At 40.7% G+C, this 18,248-nt stretch overlaps 1 protein-coding gene across 1 annotated transcript in view; it reads left to right on the forward strand.

Annotated features, from left to right (window-relative positions):
- The first annotated feature begins 273 nt into the window (after window positions 1-273).
- LOC5572663 (mitochondrial Rho GTPase) overlaps window positions 274-18,248 on the forward strand; it is a 30,042-nt gene continuing 12,067 nt past the window's right edge. The window contains 7 exon segments of the mRNA XM_021845145.1: window positions 274-837; window positions 899-1,171; window positions 9,387-9,592; window positions 9,654-9,806; window positions 11,013-11,678; window positions 11,680-11,802; window positions 12,074-12,480. Coding sequence (XP_021700837.1) covers window positions 973-1,171; window positions 9,387-9,592; window positions 9,654-9,806; window positions 11,013-11,678; window positions 11,680-11,802; window positions 12,074-12,480 — 1,754 coding nt within the window. The 5' untranslated portion in view covers window positions 274-837; window positions 899-972.

Here is an 18,248-nt window from a genome sequence, read left to right on the forward strand (position 1 = left end):
AAAATTCGATTATTGATTACCCGTAGAAAGAAAATTCGAAAGAGATGAGCTGGAGTTAGCTGCGACAACATGGGCGTAAGATTTCAGAGTGCAAGTGGCCCATGGGTGGAAATCTCTCGAATCGGTCCAACCAAAATCATTTACCCTAATCCCCCTGCAAATAAAATACACACTGTACCGGTGCAAAGCAAACTGTCAAAATCATTTTTCGTATTCGCTAAGATGTTTCTGTTTTTCATGTTTTCCTCTTTGCTCCCCGTTTCCATTCATATCATCTTCTTGCAAACAAGACGCATCAGTCAGACGGGGCACGGTTTTGTGGATGGTTTCGTAACTCGCGACACGGTCCGTCATCGAAGAAAAGTGTAGCAAAAAAAAAAAGTACAGCAGCCAAAGGAGGAAAAAACGCAGAACGGATTCGTCGACTCGTCTCGGCGGGGGAGTGCGTTTGTGTTCTTGCGGGAGGATACCGAAAACGAGGTCTATTCCGGCGTTTTCAAGAGTTTTTTTGGAAGCAGGAAAAAGTTGAAATTGCGGCTTTCCGCAAGAAGGTGTTTGGCCCCCTCTGAAATTGATCGGATTGGGGGAACACAAGTTTACAAGTGCAAAAGACGAAGAAAAGAAGCGAAATTTTATGTTGATTTTATGCTGCTGGATTGCTTTGGAACGCCGTTGTTGACCCCCACCGAACAGAAGCCAAAGAAGAGTCGTGGGAGCCTGGCAGCAGTTTATTGTCTTTTGATCCACTTCGGGGAGCTTTCCCCGGGAGTTCGGTGTGAATATCAAACAAACTTCTGAGAGGAGGGTGAAGGTGAAGTAATTTCAACAATCGATTGTGTAAGTACTCAGTTCCCGTCTTATCATCCAGAAAAGGTTCATGTTCTGCATTCTCTATCAGTGCCGCTTCCGCTAGATGTGAGTGAGGTGATTGGATTTTGGGGGATAGATAGGAAAAAAACTGCACACGATAATATGGTGGCATGGTCGGCTTCCCATCGACGACACGTTCGCATTCTGCTCGTGGGGGACCAGGGCGTTGGGAAGACGTCACTGATCCTGTCGCTCGTCAGCGAAGAGTTCCCGGAAGATGTGCCCACAAAAGCGGAGGAGATTACCATCCCGGCGGATGTCACCCCGGAACAGGTCCCGACCAACATAGTCGATTATTCAGGTAATTTACATTGTACTTTCTACAGTGGCGCGAGAAGTGGGTTGAACATACCGTACGCACAAGAATATCTCGGTAGGACAGACGGAAGGGGACTTCCTTAGCCTAGTGTAGGACTGTTCCGCGGTTCGATTTTGTGTGGCCCGCGAAGAAGTTCAATTTTTCTCATGTCTGGTCCGTTGAATTAATAACCAATCAATAGTTAGAATATATCACTGCAAGTTATTTAAAGTTTAAATTCAATTTCATGAAATATTTTACTATAATAAACCATTACATTTTTTTATTTCGAATAATTCATTTCAATTGACGAAAGATTCGCAGCTTAAATTTAAAATAATTGAATTAATTTCAAGTAGGCATCATGAACAAATCAAATCTCTACTCTCTTTTTCATTTGATACATAACTTTGATGTTTTGTCAAGTTTGAACAAAAATTGCGGCAAAACGTTTAAATTGATCCAACAGAATTTCACTATATAATAGACTGGATTTCTATATTCCTATGTATGTATACAGAATCCAAGCATGAGTTTTAAGGGGGCAGGATCCGTCATTGATTTGGGAATTTTCACAAGCAGTCTTTTCATTCAAAATCAAGAAAATTTACAGGAAAATGTGTTCACTGTGTTCTGATCTCCAACCGAAACACATTGAACACATTTTCATCGAATAATTCTTAGTTTTGAACCGAAAAACTGCTTTTGAAGTTTCGATGATTACGATGACGGAGCGTTGATCGTTAAGAATACTGGGAGGCTTTTCCGTGAAAACCTGGGAAGCATTTTTTTTTCAAAATGTCAGGGGGTGTCCTTTTATTACGTAAGGCAATTTTCGGGATTTTTCAACCTCCCCTCCCCCCATAAGATTTTTTGTATGAAAATAAAAAATAAATTTGCGTAATTTGATTAGAATTATGTGGAATCGTGTTAAAGTCTCACAGAATTTCTGACATGATCCCACAGAATCCTAACACGGAACGGAATCTGCGACATACAGTATTGGACAACACATTTGCAACTTTTTCGATCTTCCATACAAAATGACCAACTTTGTTAAGCTAGATCTCAGTTATTTATGGACCGATTCGCATGAATTTTCACAGAACATCAGATATAACTTGAATTTTAACATATATTTTTGAATAATTTTTCCAATCACGAGTTTATAAGTAATAACGGTTTGACTAAAGTGTAATTTTCGACGAAAAATTCAAAACTTTTTATCTCAAAATCTGATAGCCCTAAACAAAAACTGTCTTCAGAAAACTTATTCACCTCGTCAAAATCTACAACTTTGCTGGAGATACCATAAAGCTATTCCTTCAATATGTTTAGTTATGTCAATTATAAAAAATCATCAAAAATTTCACTTTAGTCAAACCGTTACTGCTTTTCAACTTGCGATTGAAAAAATCACTCAAAAATATATGTTAAAATTCGAGTTATGTCTGATATTCTGTGAAAATTTCATTCAAATCGGTCCATAAATAACTGAGATATAGTTTATCAAAGTTGGTCATTTGAATGGAAAATCGAAAAAGTTGCAAATGTTTTGTCCAATACTGTAATTGTTATGAAATTCTGGACGTTTCAAATCCCTCCCCTTGGTTATGCGACCTTGCCGCGATGGGAGGGCATAATCCATTAGCCCATATGATGGAAACCAAAGGCGTAACCTGCAGTGGTGGTACACTCCAACCTCTTTTTACGACCGTTTTTTTACCGACGGTTCTTTTTCCGACCACTTTTTTACGACCGAAATTCAGATTAACGACCGTTTATATAAATGATCATTACCTTAAAAAGTATTCAAAATAGAGGATCATGATGTTCAGCAAAATTGTTCAGTAGTTCAAGGGCTAATATATGGTGGTCGTTTAATTGCGGAATCCTGTCACTAGGCGGCGCTAGTGAGCATAGAACTTTTGTTTTGCGGATATCTCAGGATCCTGACCACTTCGAGAGATGGCGTCTTCGGCAAAGTTGTTCAGTAGCTCAAGGACTATCATCATAAACGCCATCAGAAAGATGGCGTCTTCGGCAAAGTTATTCAGTAGATCAAAGACTATCATTATTTCAGCCAAGAGATTCGAGATTTTGCCACCAGGCGGCGCCGATAGCTAGGGATCCTGACCACTTAGAGAGATGGCGTCGTCGACAAAGTTGTTCAGTAGCTCAAGCGCTATCATTATTAACGCTATGAGGTTCAAAATTTTGCCGACAGGCGGCGCTAGTGAGCATGCAACTTTTGTTTTGCGGATATCTCAGGATCCTGGCCACTTAAAAAGAGGGCGTCTTCTGCAAAGTTGTTCAGTAGTTCAAGAACTATCATTATATAAGCTATGAGATTCAAAATTTTGCCACCAGGCGTTGCTAGTGTGCATGAAACTTTATTTTGCGGTTATCTTAGGATCCTGGCCACTTAGAAAGATGGAACCTTGGGCAAAGTTGTTCAGTAGCTCAAGCGCTATCATTATAAAAGCTATGAGATTCAAAATTCCGCCACTAGGCGGCGCTTGTGAGCATAGAACTTTTGTTTGTCCTCTCCTGACCACTTAGAAAGATGGCGTCTTCGGCAAAGTTGTTCAGTAGCTCAAAGACTATCATTATAAAAGCTGTGAGATTCGACATTTTGCCACCAGACGGCACTAGTGAGCATGAAGTTTTTGTTTTGCGGATATCTCAGAATCCTGGCCACTGAGAAAGATTGCGCCTTCGGCAAAGTTGTTCAGTAGCTCAAGCGCTATCATTATAAAAGTTATGAGATTCGAAATTTTGCCACCAGGCGGCGCTAGTGAGCATAGAATTTTTGTTTACCGGATAGCTCAGGATCCTGGCCACTTAGAAAGATGGCGTCTTCTGCAAAGTTGTTCAGTTGCTCAAGCGCTATCATTATAGAAGATATGAGATTCAAAATTCCGCCACCAGGCGGCGCTAGTGAGCATAGAACTTTTGATTTGCGGATAGCTCCGGATCCTGACCACTTAGAAAGTTAGCGTCTCCGGCAGAGTTGTTCAGTAGCTCAAGGACTATCATTATAAAAGCTATGAGATTTAAAATTCCGCAACCAGGCGGCGCTAGTGAGCACATAATTTTTGTTTTTTCGGATAGCTCTGGATTATGACTATTCAGAAAGGTGGCGTCTTCGGAAAAGTTGTTCGGTAGCTAAAGCGCTATCATTATATAAGCTATGAGATTCAAAATTCCGCCACCAAGTGGCGCTAGTGAGCATAGAATGTTTGTTTTGCGGATAGCTCTTGATTATGACTATTCAAAAATGTGGCGTCTTGGGCAAAGTTGTTCATCAGCTCAAGGACTATCATTACAAAAGCTATGAGATTTAAAATTTTGCCACCAGGCGGCACTAATGAGCATGAAACTTTTGTTTTGCGGATATACCAGGATCCTGACTACATAGACATGGCGTCTTCGGCAAAGTTGAGCTACTCAACAAGTTTACCGAAGACTCCATATGTCTTAGTAGTCAGGATCCTGAGATATCCGCAAAACAAAAGTTTTATACTCACTAGCGCCACCTGGTGGCAAAGTTTTGAGTCACACAGCTTTTATAATGATAGTCTTTGAGCTACTGAACAACTTTGCCGAAGACGCTATCTTTCTAAGTGGTCAGGATCCTGAGCTATATAGAAAACAAAAATTCTATGCTCACTAGCGCCGTCTGGTGGCAACATCTCGAATCTCTTGGCTAGAATAATGATAGTCCTTGAGCTACTGAACAACTTTGCTGAAGGCGCCATCGCTATAAGTGGTTAGGATCCTGAGCTATCCGGCAAACAAATAATCTATGCTCACTAGCGCCACCTGGTGGCAAAATTTCTAATCTCATAACTTTTATAATGATAGCGCTTGAGCTACTGAACAACTTTGCCGAAGGCGCCATCTTTCTAAGTGGCCAGGATCCTGAGCTATCCGCAAAACAAAAATTCTATGCTCACTAGCGCCGCCTGGTGGCCAAATCTCGAATCTCATGGCTAGAATAATGATAGCGCTTGAGCTACTGAACAACTTTGTCGAAAACGCCATCTTTCTAAGTGGTCAGGATCCTGAGATATCCGCAAAACAAAAGTTTCATGCGCACTAGCGCCGCCTGGGGGCAAAATTTTGAATCTCATAGCTTCTATAATGATAGTCCTTGAGCAACTGAACAACTTTGCCGAAGACGCCATCGTTCTAAGTGGTCAGGATCCTGAGCTATCCAGAAAACAAAAATTCTATGCTCACTAGCGCCGCCTGGTGCCAAAATTTCGAATCTCATAACTTTCATAATGATAGCGCTTGAGCTACTGAACAACTTTGCCGAAGACGCCATCTTTCTAAGTGGATATCCGCAAAACAAAAGTTGCATGCACACTTGTACTGCCTGGTGGCGCAATTTCACTTAAGCAGTGTTGCCAGCTACGAAAAAAAATTGAACCCTTCATGAAAAACTGGATTACAGTCGAAGAGTATTGCTATGTTGCTAAGCATTATATTTTTCTGTTCCGCTCAAGTTTGATGGTTTTGATCCTTATTTTATTCTTCTTAAACAGTGTAGCCAGCCATATGAACATTTGTGATTCAGCCGACTGTATGGCACGCAACACTTCCTTCAACTTTGGTGAACATTCGGTATCGTTATCTTTAAAAATTTTTGGTATTTGCATATCACACCCCATAAAATTGGCTCTTTTGATAACAATCGAGCAGTGTTGCCATCTATTACCAAAATATGAAAACTTGAACGGCCATTTTGGAAAGTTCTCAACACATGCTTCAACTTTGCCGAATATGTCGAATCAGTATTTCTGCATCTAGACGTTGCATTTTTCAAAAACATAATTATAGCCTGATTTTTTTACGACCCCCCGATAACGGTCGTAAAAAGAAGGTTGGGGTGTATCACATTTTGGCATTTGATGATGATGATGATGATTTGGTTCTACCATCTATTGTAGCAAGGCATCTGCCGATAGCACTGGAATAATCTGAAAAGCGATTTGATCAAGATTGTGCTGTTGTTCGTAAGCAGTCAGTCTCCTGTATGAAGGGCCAAAAACGGATGTGCGGACCCGCAAGCAGAGACACTTGCACGAAACCCGCGGCAGGGGAAAAGAATCTCCTTCCAGAAGAAAGTTTTCACGAACAATTGTACAATCAAGCCCTCGATTGACAGAATACTCCCAATAGATGGGGTCGAAGAGCCCGCCCTCAATCCACGAAATGTTAACAACAGTGAGGAGGCAGTCCCAAGCTCCCTGTCCAAGTCGCTTCATTCGGGTGCCCTGGTGGTCCCTCCCAACCCAGTTATATATGATATAAAAATATAAATAAATACAATATAAATTAGAACAATCTCACCAAGTTAGTTGGAACCCCATGCATATTTGTAACACTTGATGAACTGGATGAACTCTCCGATGATCAATGATGGTTTGATTTTTCTTAAGGTTTCCAATTTACACTATATGCTATACTGCACTCGCGAAACATTTCATTAATGATTGTGTTTACTTCACGCAAAATTTAATAAGATTGAGATTTCTTACGCGCCATACAATTATTTTTTTAATTTTCATACAGAAAATGGTCACAAAAATGTGTTACGTAAATAATGGACAGTCCCTTAATGGTAGGAAATGTAGATCTAAAACTGCAAAATATTAATGTTGCATTTATTTTCTTCTGGATATCCTGTAATGTAGTTACGACCCACGCGATTCAATAAGGCGTCACAATGTCACATATATGCTTATATGCAAATCGCACGATGAACGCCTCACGCCCCGCTTGACGCGCCGCGTTACTATGTCGTCGGCCTACAGATTTAGGTTGCTCCACTTCTAACACCACATTTTATCGTTGTCATGACAACATAATGCTTGATGCGCTAAGTTTCACGCACACACACTTACTGATCCGAAGTACCCATTGCTTCCAGAAAATTCGATGCTCACTTCAACCACATGATTTTACCTAAATTCACGACCATATTACGAAATATTTATGAAATGCTTCAAATGCCAACTGACAGCAATTCATTCAACACCATTGAACCCCATCAAAACAACATCATTCAAGCTTCAAATAAAGAAACCCCTCACTTCACTCCACCCACACGACAACACCAATACATTGACTATGCCAGATTTTTTTTCACTTCACATCGGCCAAGCCATTACAAAATTGATCAATCACCTCGAAAAATACCATAATTTCACAATTTTTCACTATACACTATTCCTATATCCACTGACACGCACTATCTGCTACTTTTTTTTTTAAATTTCTTCCATATTATCGAGAATAATGTATTTAAAAGAGCAACCGCTTTCGCGCACGTCTTCGCCGCCTGAACACCCGATACTCACTAGCGGGTGTATCACATTTTGGCATTTTTGCTTAAAGCCGCGTCATAATTTATATGGCATAGACGCACTAATATCTCGGATGTGATCCAACGGACGTTCTGCGTCGTTGATAGCATTGATGCCCATTTCAAATAATTAATCTTTTCGAAGTGGACATTAATACTATTCGCGACGATCAGTTTGCCTTTTGCTAACCAGCATGATCCTTAGCCACTCTTACTATTAGCTAGCTAGATACATCGTTATCATATACGACGTAGGAAATACAACTATGAGGAAAATGACTAGTAGATTCACTGAGTAGAAATAAGTGGCGACAATCTTATTTTAATAAGGTTTTTTACATTACCATAACAAGGCATACCTCTTTTCTAACAGTGGTATAAATAATCTAATTCCAGCTTCATTTTCGCAAAATTTACAAGTAGAAAGTAGGCGTTGTGAAGCATTGCATTTGCCACCGAAAAGTGAATCTTGTAGGAGACTGTAATAGAAGCCTAAGGTAACTTTACTCTTAAATATTCACTATAATAATGACTATTGAAAGTAAGACGCTGAGATCGATCATTAGGGTACACTTGCTAGTTTCGAGAAATTGAACAGACAAGAAAAGTGCCTTTTTTCTTTAAGGGGGCAGGATCCGTCATTGATTTCGGAATTTTCAACAGCAGTTTTTTCGTTCAAAATAAAGAAAATTTACAGGAAAATGTGTTCACTGTATTCTGTTCTCCAACCGAAACACAGTGAACATTTTTTCATCGAATAATGTTTAGCAAAACTGCTTTTGAAGTTTCGATGATGACGATAATTACGATGACGGAGCGTTGATCGTTAAGGATGAACGTAATGACCAATAAATACTTTTAACAACAAAAAATGAAATTATCTTGAACTACTACTAAATAGCCTAATTTTGTTAAGACTTGACGACAATTTACGGCCTAATCTTACGTAAAAGACAGGAGTAATCAGAATAGCACTTAAATGACAAATTATTCAAAACCATTTCGACTTGACGGTATAAGTAATGACACTACTACACTACTACAGTTAACTCTCCCTTACTCGATATTGAAGGGACCATCGAGTTAGTGATGAGCTACTGTGAAAATTTTGGGGCTAAATAAGGTTGAAGTTTGTATGGAGAAAATCGACCAAATATATGGGAAAACTGAGGGTCCCAGATAGCCGTAGCGGTAAACGCGCAGCTTTTCAGCATGACCATGCTGAGGGTCGTGGGTTCGAATCCCACTGGTCGAGGATCTTTTCATAAAGGAAATTTTCTCGACTCCCAGGGCATAGAGTATCATCGTACCTGCCATACGATATACACATGCAAGAATGGTCAATCGGCAAAGAAAGCTCTGAGTTAATAACTGTGGAAGTGCTCATAAGAACACATTTGAGAATCAGGCTTTGTCCCAGTTGGGACATAACGCCAGGAAAAAATGGGAAAACTGATTCCAATTACATTTTCTACCATATACGGCACTAAAGTCGATTAATTCCTTCATTATTGATTTGAAGATGTTCCAATCAATATAGAACGGATTCTTTTCGTTTAGAGCCGAAAAATCTTAAATCAATAATGAAAGAAATTGATAGATTACAGCGCCAATGTGATTTGAATCGTTTTTCCTATATATTTGGTCGATTTTATCCATATAAACTTTAAGTTGATTTACCCTTAATTTAATAAGGGTTTAGTTTCTGATCGTTTGGCATAATCTTGGCTATTGATTGCGTTTGTTCTACCCACGTTTTTTTTGTTTGTGGTCGCGTCTCTGATTTTTAATATTGTATCACAATTTTTCGAATTCATTGAATTTTATTGTCTCATGGAACAGCTACCGAGCAAACGGATGAGGCGCTGGCAGAGGAAATTCAGAAGGCGCACGTGGTCTGTATAGTCTATTCGGTGGAATGCGACGAATCGTTGGACAGAATCACCACGCATTGGCTGCCGGTGATACGGGAATATTCCGGCGAACAGCGCAAACCGGTGGTTCTTGTTGGCAACAAAATTGATCTCATCGATTACTCAACTATAGACGTAAGTGACGAGAAATATGACCAGCAATCATTCTTATAGTAAACCTGTTCCGTAATTCCAGCATGTACTGTCGATTATGGAAGACTTCCCCGAGGTGGAGAGCTGCGTGGAATGTTCGGCGAAGACACTGCACAATATCTCGGAAATGTTTTACTACGCACAGAAAGCGGTTCTCCATCCAACTGCTCCGCTGTATATCATGGAGGAGCAAGATGTAAGTATTGATCGAAACAGACCAACTTCAATTCTTTGAAAGGTTCTTTTGTTAATTTCACGAGAAAATGCTACAGGGATTATTCCATTAATTCCTTTCTATTATAAATTGCTCTAGAGATTCCTCCAAGAATTATTGTAGGGTATCAATCATTGTTCCGTTTTGTGATTTTTCCAATAATAGTTCCAGTAATTTTTCTAGATGAGTTATCCATATTCTCTAAGATTTTCTCAAGGATCAAAAAATGTTATTCACATATCCTTGTAGAAATTCTCTCCTGCTAGATTTCATTAGATTTGCTTCAAAAAGTTTGATCAGAGTTTTCTTAATGATTCACTCTAGCTGGTAACTGCTTACTATTTCAATGCTTCAAAGTATCCATTTAGAATGGAAGGTCTCTAAAGTATCTTTTTAACCAAAATGGTCTCTATCCTTGTCAGCAGCTTCATTGTTTTGAGCTGGTGGATAACATCTTGAACCTCCTTAAAAATGGAGGCTGATTGGTTTCCAGCGTCCGCAGTACTGGCGAAGACATTTCCTCATTACCTGAGCTCTCAGCATAATTCAGGTGTTCATCGAAGTGCTGCTTCCACCTTTCGACCACCTCACTATGGGCGGTTTCCATACAGACTGGCGGCCAAAAATATTTTTTCCATCTAATGTCGTATTTATGAGTTTTTCTCCATAGGCTCAACTTTGGCACCTCATATCTGAGTGTGCAATGCAAATCATGCCCTAATATTTTGTGGATTTCTTAGCAGACATGTTTACAATGAAATGGCGAACAAGAATTGAAATTTGGGGCACATCACTTTTTTGATTATTGGCCACCTGATAAGCCATAGTGCACCTCACGTTCGTCCGTCAAGATGCTCCCATCCTTATAAAAAAAAAATACGTACAGATATGTGCAGTAATATTTGTTGTAGTGTTACGAGGAATTCCAAAAAAGCTCGTACAAATATTCTTATGAAAAGATCTGGTCAGATTCTCTGAGCATGAGTATAAATGGCCGCTTAAGCGCTAATTAGCTACCCATTTTTAATGTGCACAAATTACTCACGGTCACGTCTATACGGTCATCGGGAAAGGGAAGGAATGTTAGTTAGACAACCTTTGTTACTAGATGACGAATATACCTCTGAACTTCTAATGCGATTTTGATTACATTAGTTCAAGTACATTTACATATGTTGTTCTTTCCAGCTAACTGACGCCTGCAAGAAAGCTTTGATTCGAATATTCAAAGTCTGCGACATTGACGGAGACGGTTTGCTGAACGACTACGAACTGAATCACTTTCAACGTCGCTGCTTCAATGCTCCTCTACAGCCACAGGTCCTGGACGAGGTGAAGGCCGTTCTTATGAAAAACACCCCGGATGGTATCCGTAATGATTCGGTGACGCTAAAGGGCTTCCTCTTCCTGCACTGCCTCTTCATCCAACGGGGACGCAACGAAACAACGTGGGCCGTGTTGCGTCGGTTTGGATATAATGAAAATTTAGAAATGAGTTCGGAATACCTTCACCCAGCAGTGAAAATCCCGCCAGGCAGCAGTACCGAACTGTCCCACCGTGGACAGCAGTTTCTGATCTCGCTTTTCGAGCGAAGCGATCGAGATGGCGATAATGCTCTGTCCCCGGAGGAGTTCCGCGTTGTGTTCAGCGCTTGCCCTTGTCCACCTTTCTCCACCGATATCAAGCGTACGGTACCAACAAACGAAAACGGTTGGCCGACGCTACACGGATGGATGTGCCGGTGGACACTGATGACCCTGGTCGATTTGAACAAAACGCTAGAATACTTGGCATACCTGGGCTTCAGCGTGCACGAGAACGAGTCCCAACTGGCTGCAATACACATCACTCGGGGAACGGAGAATAGATTTGGCCAAGAAACAGAACAGCCGATCCGTGTACATGTGTCACGTCATCGGACCTAAAGGGTCAGGCAAGACTGCTTTCTGCCGGGCTTTCCTAGCCGAAGATATGCGGGTAAGTTAGCTACATCTAAGGACATGTTCAATAATTACGTTCGCTTAAACTCGTGACTAGCATATTTTTCCAGATTTTTGGACCCCTTTTCAACTCCTTATCCCATTATTAGATTTTTCAAAATCCTACGTCCCCCATCTTACTTTTATAAAAAAAATAATCTTACTTCTACAAAAAAAAAAATGAACAAGTCTTTGTATAGTTGCAGTTTACGTAATTATTGAACGACAGCTAAGGTCGAATTACCTTCATTTATCTCAATCTTTTCCAGAAACTTTCAGACAAAGACATACGCGGTACGAACCAGTATGCCATCAACACGGTTCAGGTGTACGGGCAGGAAAAGTATCTGGTCCTGCGGGACATTGACGTGCGCCAGGTGCTGGACCCGTTGCAACCGAGCGAAGTGAACTGCGACGTGGCTTGCCTGGTGTACGATATCAATAACCCAAAGTCGTTCGAATACGTCGCCCGGATATACATCAAATACTTTGCCGAGAGTAAGATACCGGTCCTGATAGTCGGCGCCAAGGCGGACATGGAGGAAATGCGGCAGGAATATCTGCTGCAGTCGCCGGACTTTTGCCACAAGTACAAACTACTGCCGCCGCAGTACTTCAGCATCAAGCACAACAAGAAGGACATCTACACGAAACTGGCGACGATGGCCGCATTTCCGTGAGTATACGTTTTTGTTGTTTGACTTTTTTTTCTATTGAAGTAGATGTAGATTGGAAAATAGCTTTTACAGTTCAAATCGTTAAAGAATTAGAAAGTTTGAGCTATTTGCTTCCAGATTCGGTTTATTATGCGAATAATGCTAGGCGCATTTGATTAATTTTTAGCATTAAAAGTTTGAATCACTACGGGTATGGAAAGGTTAATGAAATTTGCTAACAAAAATTGACACTGTAATGGCAATTTTTTAAGTTTTGTTTTGGTGAAAAATAGTAATTATTCCGATAGATTACTGGGTTCGCCAGAGTTGAGCGAGCTCGTGTATACAGGTCCTTTTGCAACGTGCTGTCTTATGACCATAGAAAACAGCGGTCTTATTTTTCGCACATGGTACATTTGGTGCTCGGGTGAATCTTTCTTTCAGTTTCTTCTGAATCCGATATTAGGTACGGCTCCCACAGATGATGCACTTTCGTATTTCTCGACTGACGTTTTCAGCCGTTTGCAAACAACCAAGGTAGACGAACTCATCCACCACCTTGAGGGTATAAACTTCTGGAGAACAATTTAGATGAATACCTCAATTAATTTCATGTTAAAAAGCAAACAATAATATGGTCTATCATGATACAGCTTCCTATAGGACAGCTGACAGCTTTCATTTTTTGCTGCGTTCGCTGCTTCAATTCAACTGTTATACAGCACAAAGCAAATAATCTTGGCTTATACCGCTAAAATTGTTAGTTGGGATAGTTCTACCTTCCAGCATATATTTGTTTTCGAGGAGTTCTCCACCAGTTCGACTTTCAGGCGGGTGAACAAAGTTGCTCTAATGATTTTTTTTGACCATCTCGGAAAAGCTGTTCTCGTCCTTGATCTTCTATGGCTGTACACGGTCAATACTATCGTATGCCGCCTTAAAAGCGATAAACAGGCAGCCATAGGGATCTGGTACGCAGGGTATTTCTGGAGGTTTTGCCGAATGAAAAAGTCGATGATAACTTTCGATGAATTCGTTTGCTATACGTCATGAACGATGGAAGATAATCTGGGAATGCACTTTGTGTGCGGGGTTTAGGATAGTGCACTATAGTTTTCACACTCCAGATTGTCTCCCTTTCTGTAGATAGGGCATATAATGTCTTACTTCCACTCCTCTCGTAGCTGATCCGATAATTTAGACTCCGAAACCACCCTTGCCATCGGCCTTGTTGTTCTTGAGCTGTTGAATGGCAACCACAATCATCGTGAGAACTGTGCTGTGACGTAGCCTTCACCTTCGCAGTCTTGACCCTCTGTGCATGTGTTATCTGCACCATTCAGGTGCTGAATGTAGTACTGCTTGCACCTTTCAATCATCTCGCATACCTCCGTCAAGATGCTGCTTTTTTAGAACGGTACAGCAACTCCATTTCTTGGCATTCCATCCTTTCCAGGCGCCGCTTTTTGTCCCGGAATAGGCAGTATACCAGTGGTCCTCAGCCATACTGTCTATGCGGGCCGCTTCGGTACTTTCAGAACAGGAGCGGGCCGCAAGACATGTAAGACTATATTTTGACGGATTTTAAATACTTATAATAAAAAAGCACCCTAGAATGTTTCTAGGTTTATAATAAAAATCCGGTTATCATTTAATCTGCTAATCTGCTAATATCAACGCACCCCCTAGCCATGGCCAATCTGCGTTGTTTACACAAACATCCCTATAAACCCCACGCTGGGAAATACGTTTACCGAAAAAGGCGTTATGAGGTTCTGCACTGCATTCTTGTATTGGATTTACTTTAATGGCATTGTTGCTAGCAATTCACAAAAAGTGAAAGGGAAAGAAAACATGATTTGTGCAGGCAGAGCCAAATAGGCTATGCTATACCAGTTAGCACGCACGACGTCCACCGATGTCAGAGTGGGTAGGCTCGCACCATCGTCCCGCCCTTCTACCTATTTTTGAGATAGGCAGTTCTGTCAGGGCGTAAATAGTTATTGTTATCCATGTAATCAAATTGTAATGCACCGATTTACGACCTTCTACGTGTTAACGAGGTGGGAATATTTGCGTGCCGGGTTTGCACATCTTCCTGTTGTGACATCACTTCTCCACAATGGCTTGGAGGTTTCCTTCTTCATTTCGGTTGTTCTGGAAAGATAAGAAAACAAGGAAAGGAAGGGGCCACACCACTCCACAGAATGGCGGCCCATCTGATATTAGTTTTGTGTTAAATAATTATTGTTGTGAGTAGAGATCCTGAAAGGGAGAAATGCGAGTAGGCGGTAAGCCGCCAATCGAACCGTCAAAATCCCCATTAGCTCAATACTATGCCTCTATCAGAAAATTCTAATAAATCATAATTTATTCTCCTACACTTTCCCTAACACAGAGTATTCCTATTTAATAAGACAAGTGCAAAAGCACAGATAAAAGTGTGGGACCGCATCGAATCATGTTGATGCCCTCAGAGCACTCATTCTTCGATTTGCGAAATATGAGTCCGCTGAAAACACCGACCCGACTCGACGCAATCGCGCACCTCTACCGGCACCTCCGCACATGTAAAAACTTCTGCGATAATCCTGTGGTGTGAAAGAAATGCGCAAAAAATAAAAAAAATAATATTTTTGATTTCAATCCTAACTTCATGACCCGTAGGCTCTACGCGTATGATTGTTCATTATTTAGGCTAAATATACCTGTTTATATCTGTACATCAGAAAAAAAACGAAAAACGACTACGAATATCTTGCAGCGTAAAGTTTAAGTGATCAAATATTCATCCTCTCTTCGACCCTGCACTATAATAACCTCCTAATATAACGCAGAGCTAAAGATTCTTTCTTGCGTTACACAATCTGGACCAGAAACCATTTTCAAATACCTCCCATAATTTATGCGAGGCAAAACAGATTCCACTTTCTACGTAATGTAACGTAATGTAACCCAGCATAAACAGCTGCCCAACTCTCCAGACCTGCGCCCTCCAAGATCCAAGGTGCTGCTGCCTTACGTTCAAAACTTCTTTCCTCAAAGTCTGTCTATCTCGGAATGTATGACTCTATTGCATACTACAATACCAATCAGACCCTATTCCTGACAAAACACAGAGTCACAACCCCAATGTGATGGATTTACCCACAACCTTGTCATAACCCCTCTTACGTTTCGCTATCCTCGGAAGTCATCCATATTGATGCTTGGCAAAATATATCAGTATTCAATCCACAAATCCCAAATTACACCACATTACGTTGGTCCGTTTGGCGTCGCCGGTGGATACCTGTTCTGACATTCTTTTCTTTCAAACACCACTTCAAGCCTGTCCCCCCACTTTATCAATAAGAATGTTGACGAATCACGATAATCTGAAGATCGTGACCAGAACGGAGGTAGGATTTATCAGTAGGGACCAACCACCACCAATAAAAATCCAAATACATGGATTTAACAGAACGAATGACGATTCAATGCTAAAATATCCCTTATACCCTAATATCTGTCTACAAAGCCGATTTTGTGAATTTTAAAAGATATTTGTGCCGATCATTTTATCTTAGAAATCTTGGAAATGGGAAGGAAGCTTTCCCAGGATCTGGAAGGAAGCTTTTCCAGCTTCTGGAAGGAAGTTTTTCCAGGTTCTGGAAGGAAGCTTTCCAGCTTTGGGAAGGAAGCTTTTCCAGCTTCTGTAAAGAAGCTTTTCCAGCTTCTTCAAAGAAGTTTTTCAAGCTTCTGGAAGGAAGCTTTTCTAGCTTCTGGAAGGAAGATTTTCCAGCTTCTGGAAGGAAGACTTTCCAGCTTTTGGAAGAAAGATTTTCCAGCTTCAGGATGGAAGCTTTTCCAGTTTCTGAAAGGATACCTTTCCAACTTCTCTTAGGAAGGTTATCCAGCTTCTGGAAGGAAGTTTTTCCAGCCACTGTAGGAGGCTTTACCAACTTCCTTTACATTAAAATTGCGCTTGCCAATTAGCCTTTCAAGATTTGATAAGGTACCCTGTGTAGCAGTGGGGTAAGTGGATCATTTGTCCATAATAAGCATAATCACTTGAATATTTCGAATATTTTCACACCTTTGCTTCATTTCAGGTTATATTCTCACGTACATACTGATACTATTGTAAAACTGATACTACATGTGCACTAACACAAGCAAACTTGTTGACTGCAAAAATCATAAACAGAATAAAAGGATTTAAGTATGTTAAACAAAAGTAAATTTAAATAAAAGTTTTAAACTACAAGTGTCTTTCGAAAACATCGTCTCTTCTCAGCCCGATGTAGCATAGAATGTACAATTCATAAGTATTTGATTGTAAGGACTTAGGAAATATAATCCTTTTTTTAATGAGATCATAACAAGCTGGCCGCTACTCATCTATATCCAAAGAAGTCTCGCGGGCCGCACAAAACTGTGGAAAGGGCCGCAGTTTGGTGACCGCTGCTCTAAATCGTACGTACGTGATAAAAATTTATTCAAATTCGTTTTTTCTCGGTCAAAGACACGGTGTTAGGGGTGTCCGTAGCCTTGAGGTAACGCTTTCGCTTCATAAGCGGAAGGTCATGGATTCAATTCCCAGCCCCTCCAAAAAAAATAACCCGTCCAGCCACCAGAAGACGCCGCACGGAGGACCGTGCTTAGGGGAGCACATTCATCCTCCGTCAGTATCAGATGGTGACTGAGACAAACTGACCCACTTCGCAGGCAGCTAGCCTCAAACGACTCAGGAACACGGCAAAACGAACCACCGCAAGAGCAATTGACTATGGCTTATGGAAATCGATTGGACCAACAGCAGAGCACTCTCCTACCTGCTCGGTGTGAGAGCAAAAGAGCAGAAGAGAGTGAAAGCAGATGTAAATATAGATTAGCTAAAAATAGAACTGTATCGGTAAGGAAGATACAGATAAACTGATTCCGGCACAGTAGTGGCCACGAGCACGGAATGCCTTAAAAAAAAAGACGGTGTTTATTTTACCCTGGTTAATTTGGCACCACTTCCCCTAGGTCTCAGCGCATTAGATTTTTTATTAAAAAAAATCATAACTTTTGAACAGCTCAACCGATTTCCAATCTTTTTTTTATGGAATGAAAGCTTAAGATTTCAACTTTTCAGATAAAATATAAAACCCTGTTAAAAAAATAGTTTTTTAGGATTTTTTTTCATGTTTCTGAAAAGTTAATACGATAACAAAGTAAGCTAGTCCCAAGTAATGGGACTGATATGCGGATATTCAAGCGTTTAGTGACAGAAATACTCGCAAAACGAGTCCCATCTGCAATAACCCTATTTTGGATAGGAAAAAAACAACCACTTCTACTTTGAATTGTTTATGGTTTTGCACATTACAATGATAATTATTGAGTAGTGCCTCCAGCATTTACATTCTGTCAACGTGGCTACACGTTCGCTTCATAAGTGGATGGTCAGGGGTTTGAATCCTAGTCCCCCCAACAAAAAAAAACTTTGTCAGTCGTTGTACCTTTTGATTGCGCCCTAAATGCTTATTATTGACAGATACGCGTATTTCGACTACCACTTGCAGTCTTCTTCGGTGACTGCAAGTGGTGGTCGAAATACGCATATCTGTCAAAGATAAGCATTTAGGGCGGAATTAAAAGGTACAAGGTACTCCAATCTACTTTTAAGTTTCTCTATTGAGATTCTGCTCAGAGGATTCGAATACATTAAAAAGAGTTCGTCAGTCCGCTTGAAAACGACACGAGCTTTATCCGTCATACACCTTGGCCAAGTGAAAGCGGACCGATAACTTGACACACT

Source organism: Aedes aegypti, chromosome 2 (genome assembly GCF_002204515.2).
Source record: "Aedes aegypti strain LVP_AGWG chromosome 2, AaegL5.0 Primary Assembly, whole genome shotgun sequence".
Taxonomy (NCBI): Eukaryota; Metazoa; Arthropoda; class Insecta; order Diptera; family Culicidae; genus Aedes; species Aedes aegypti.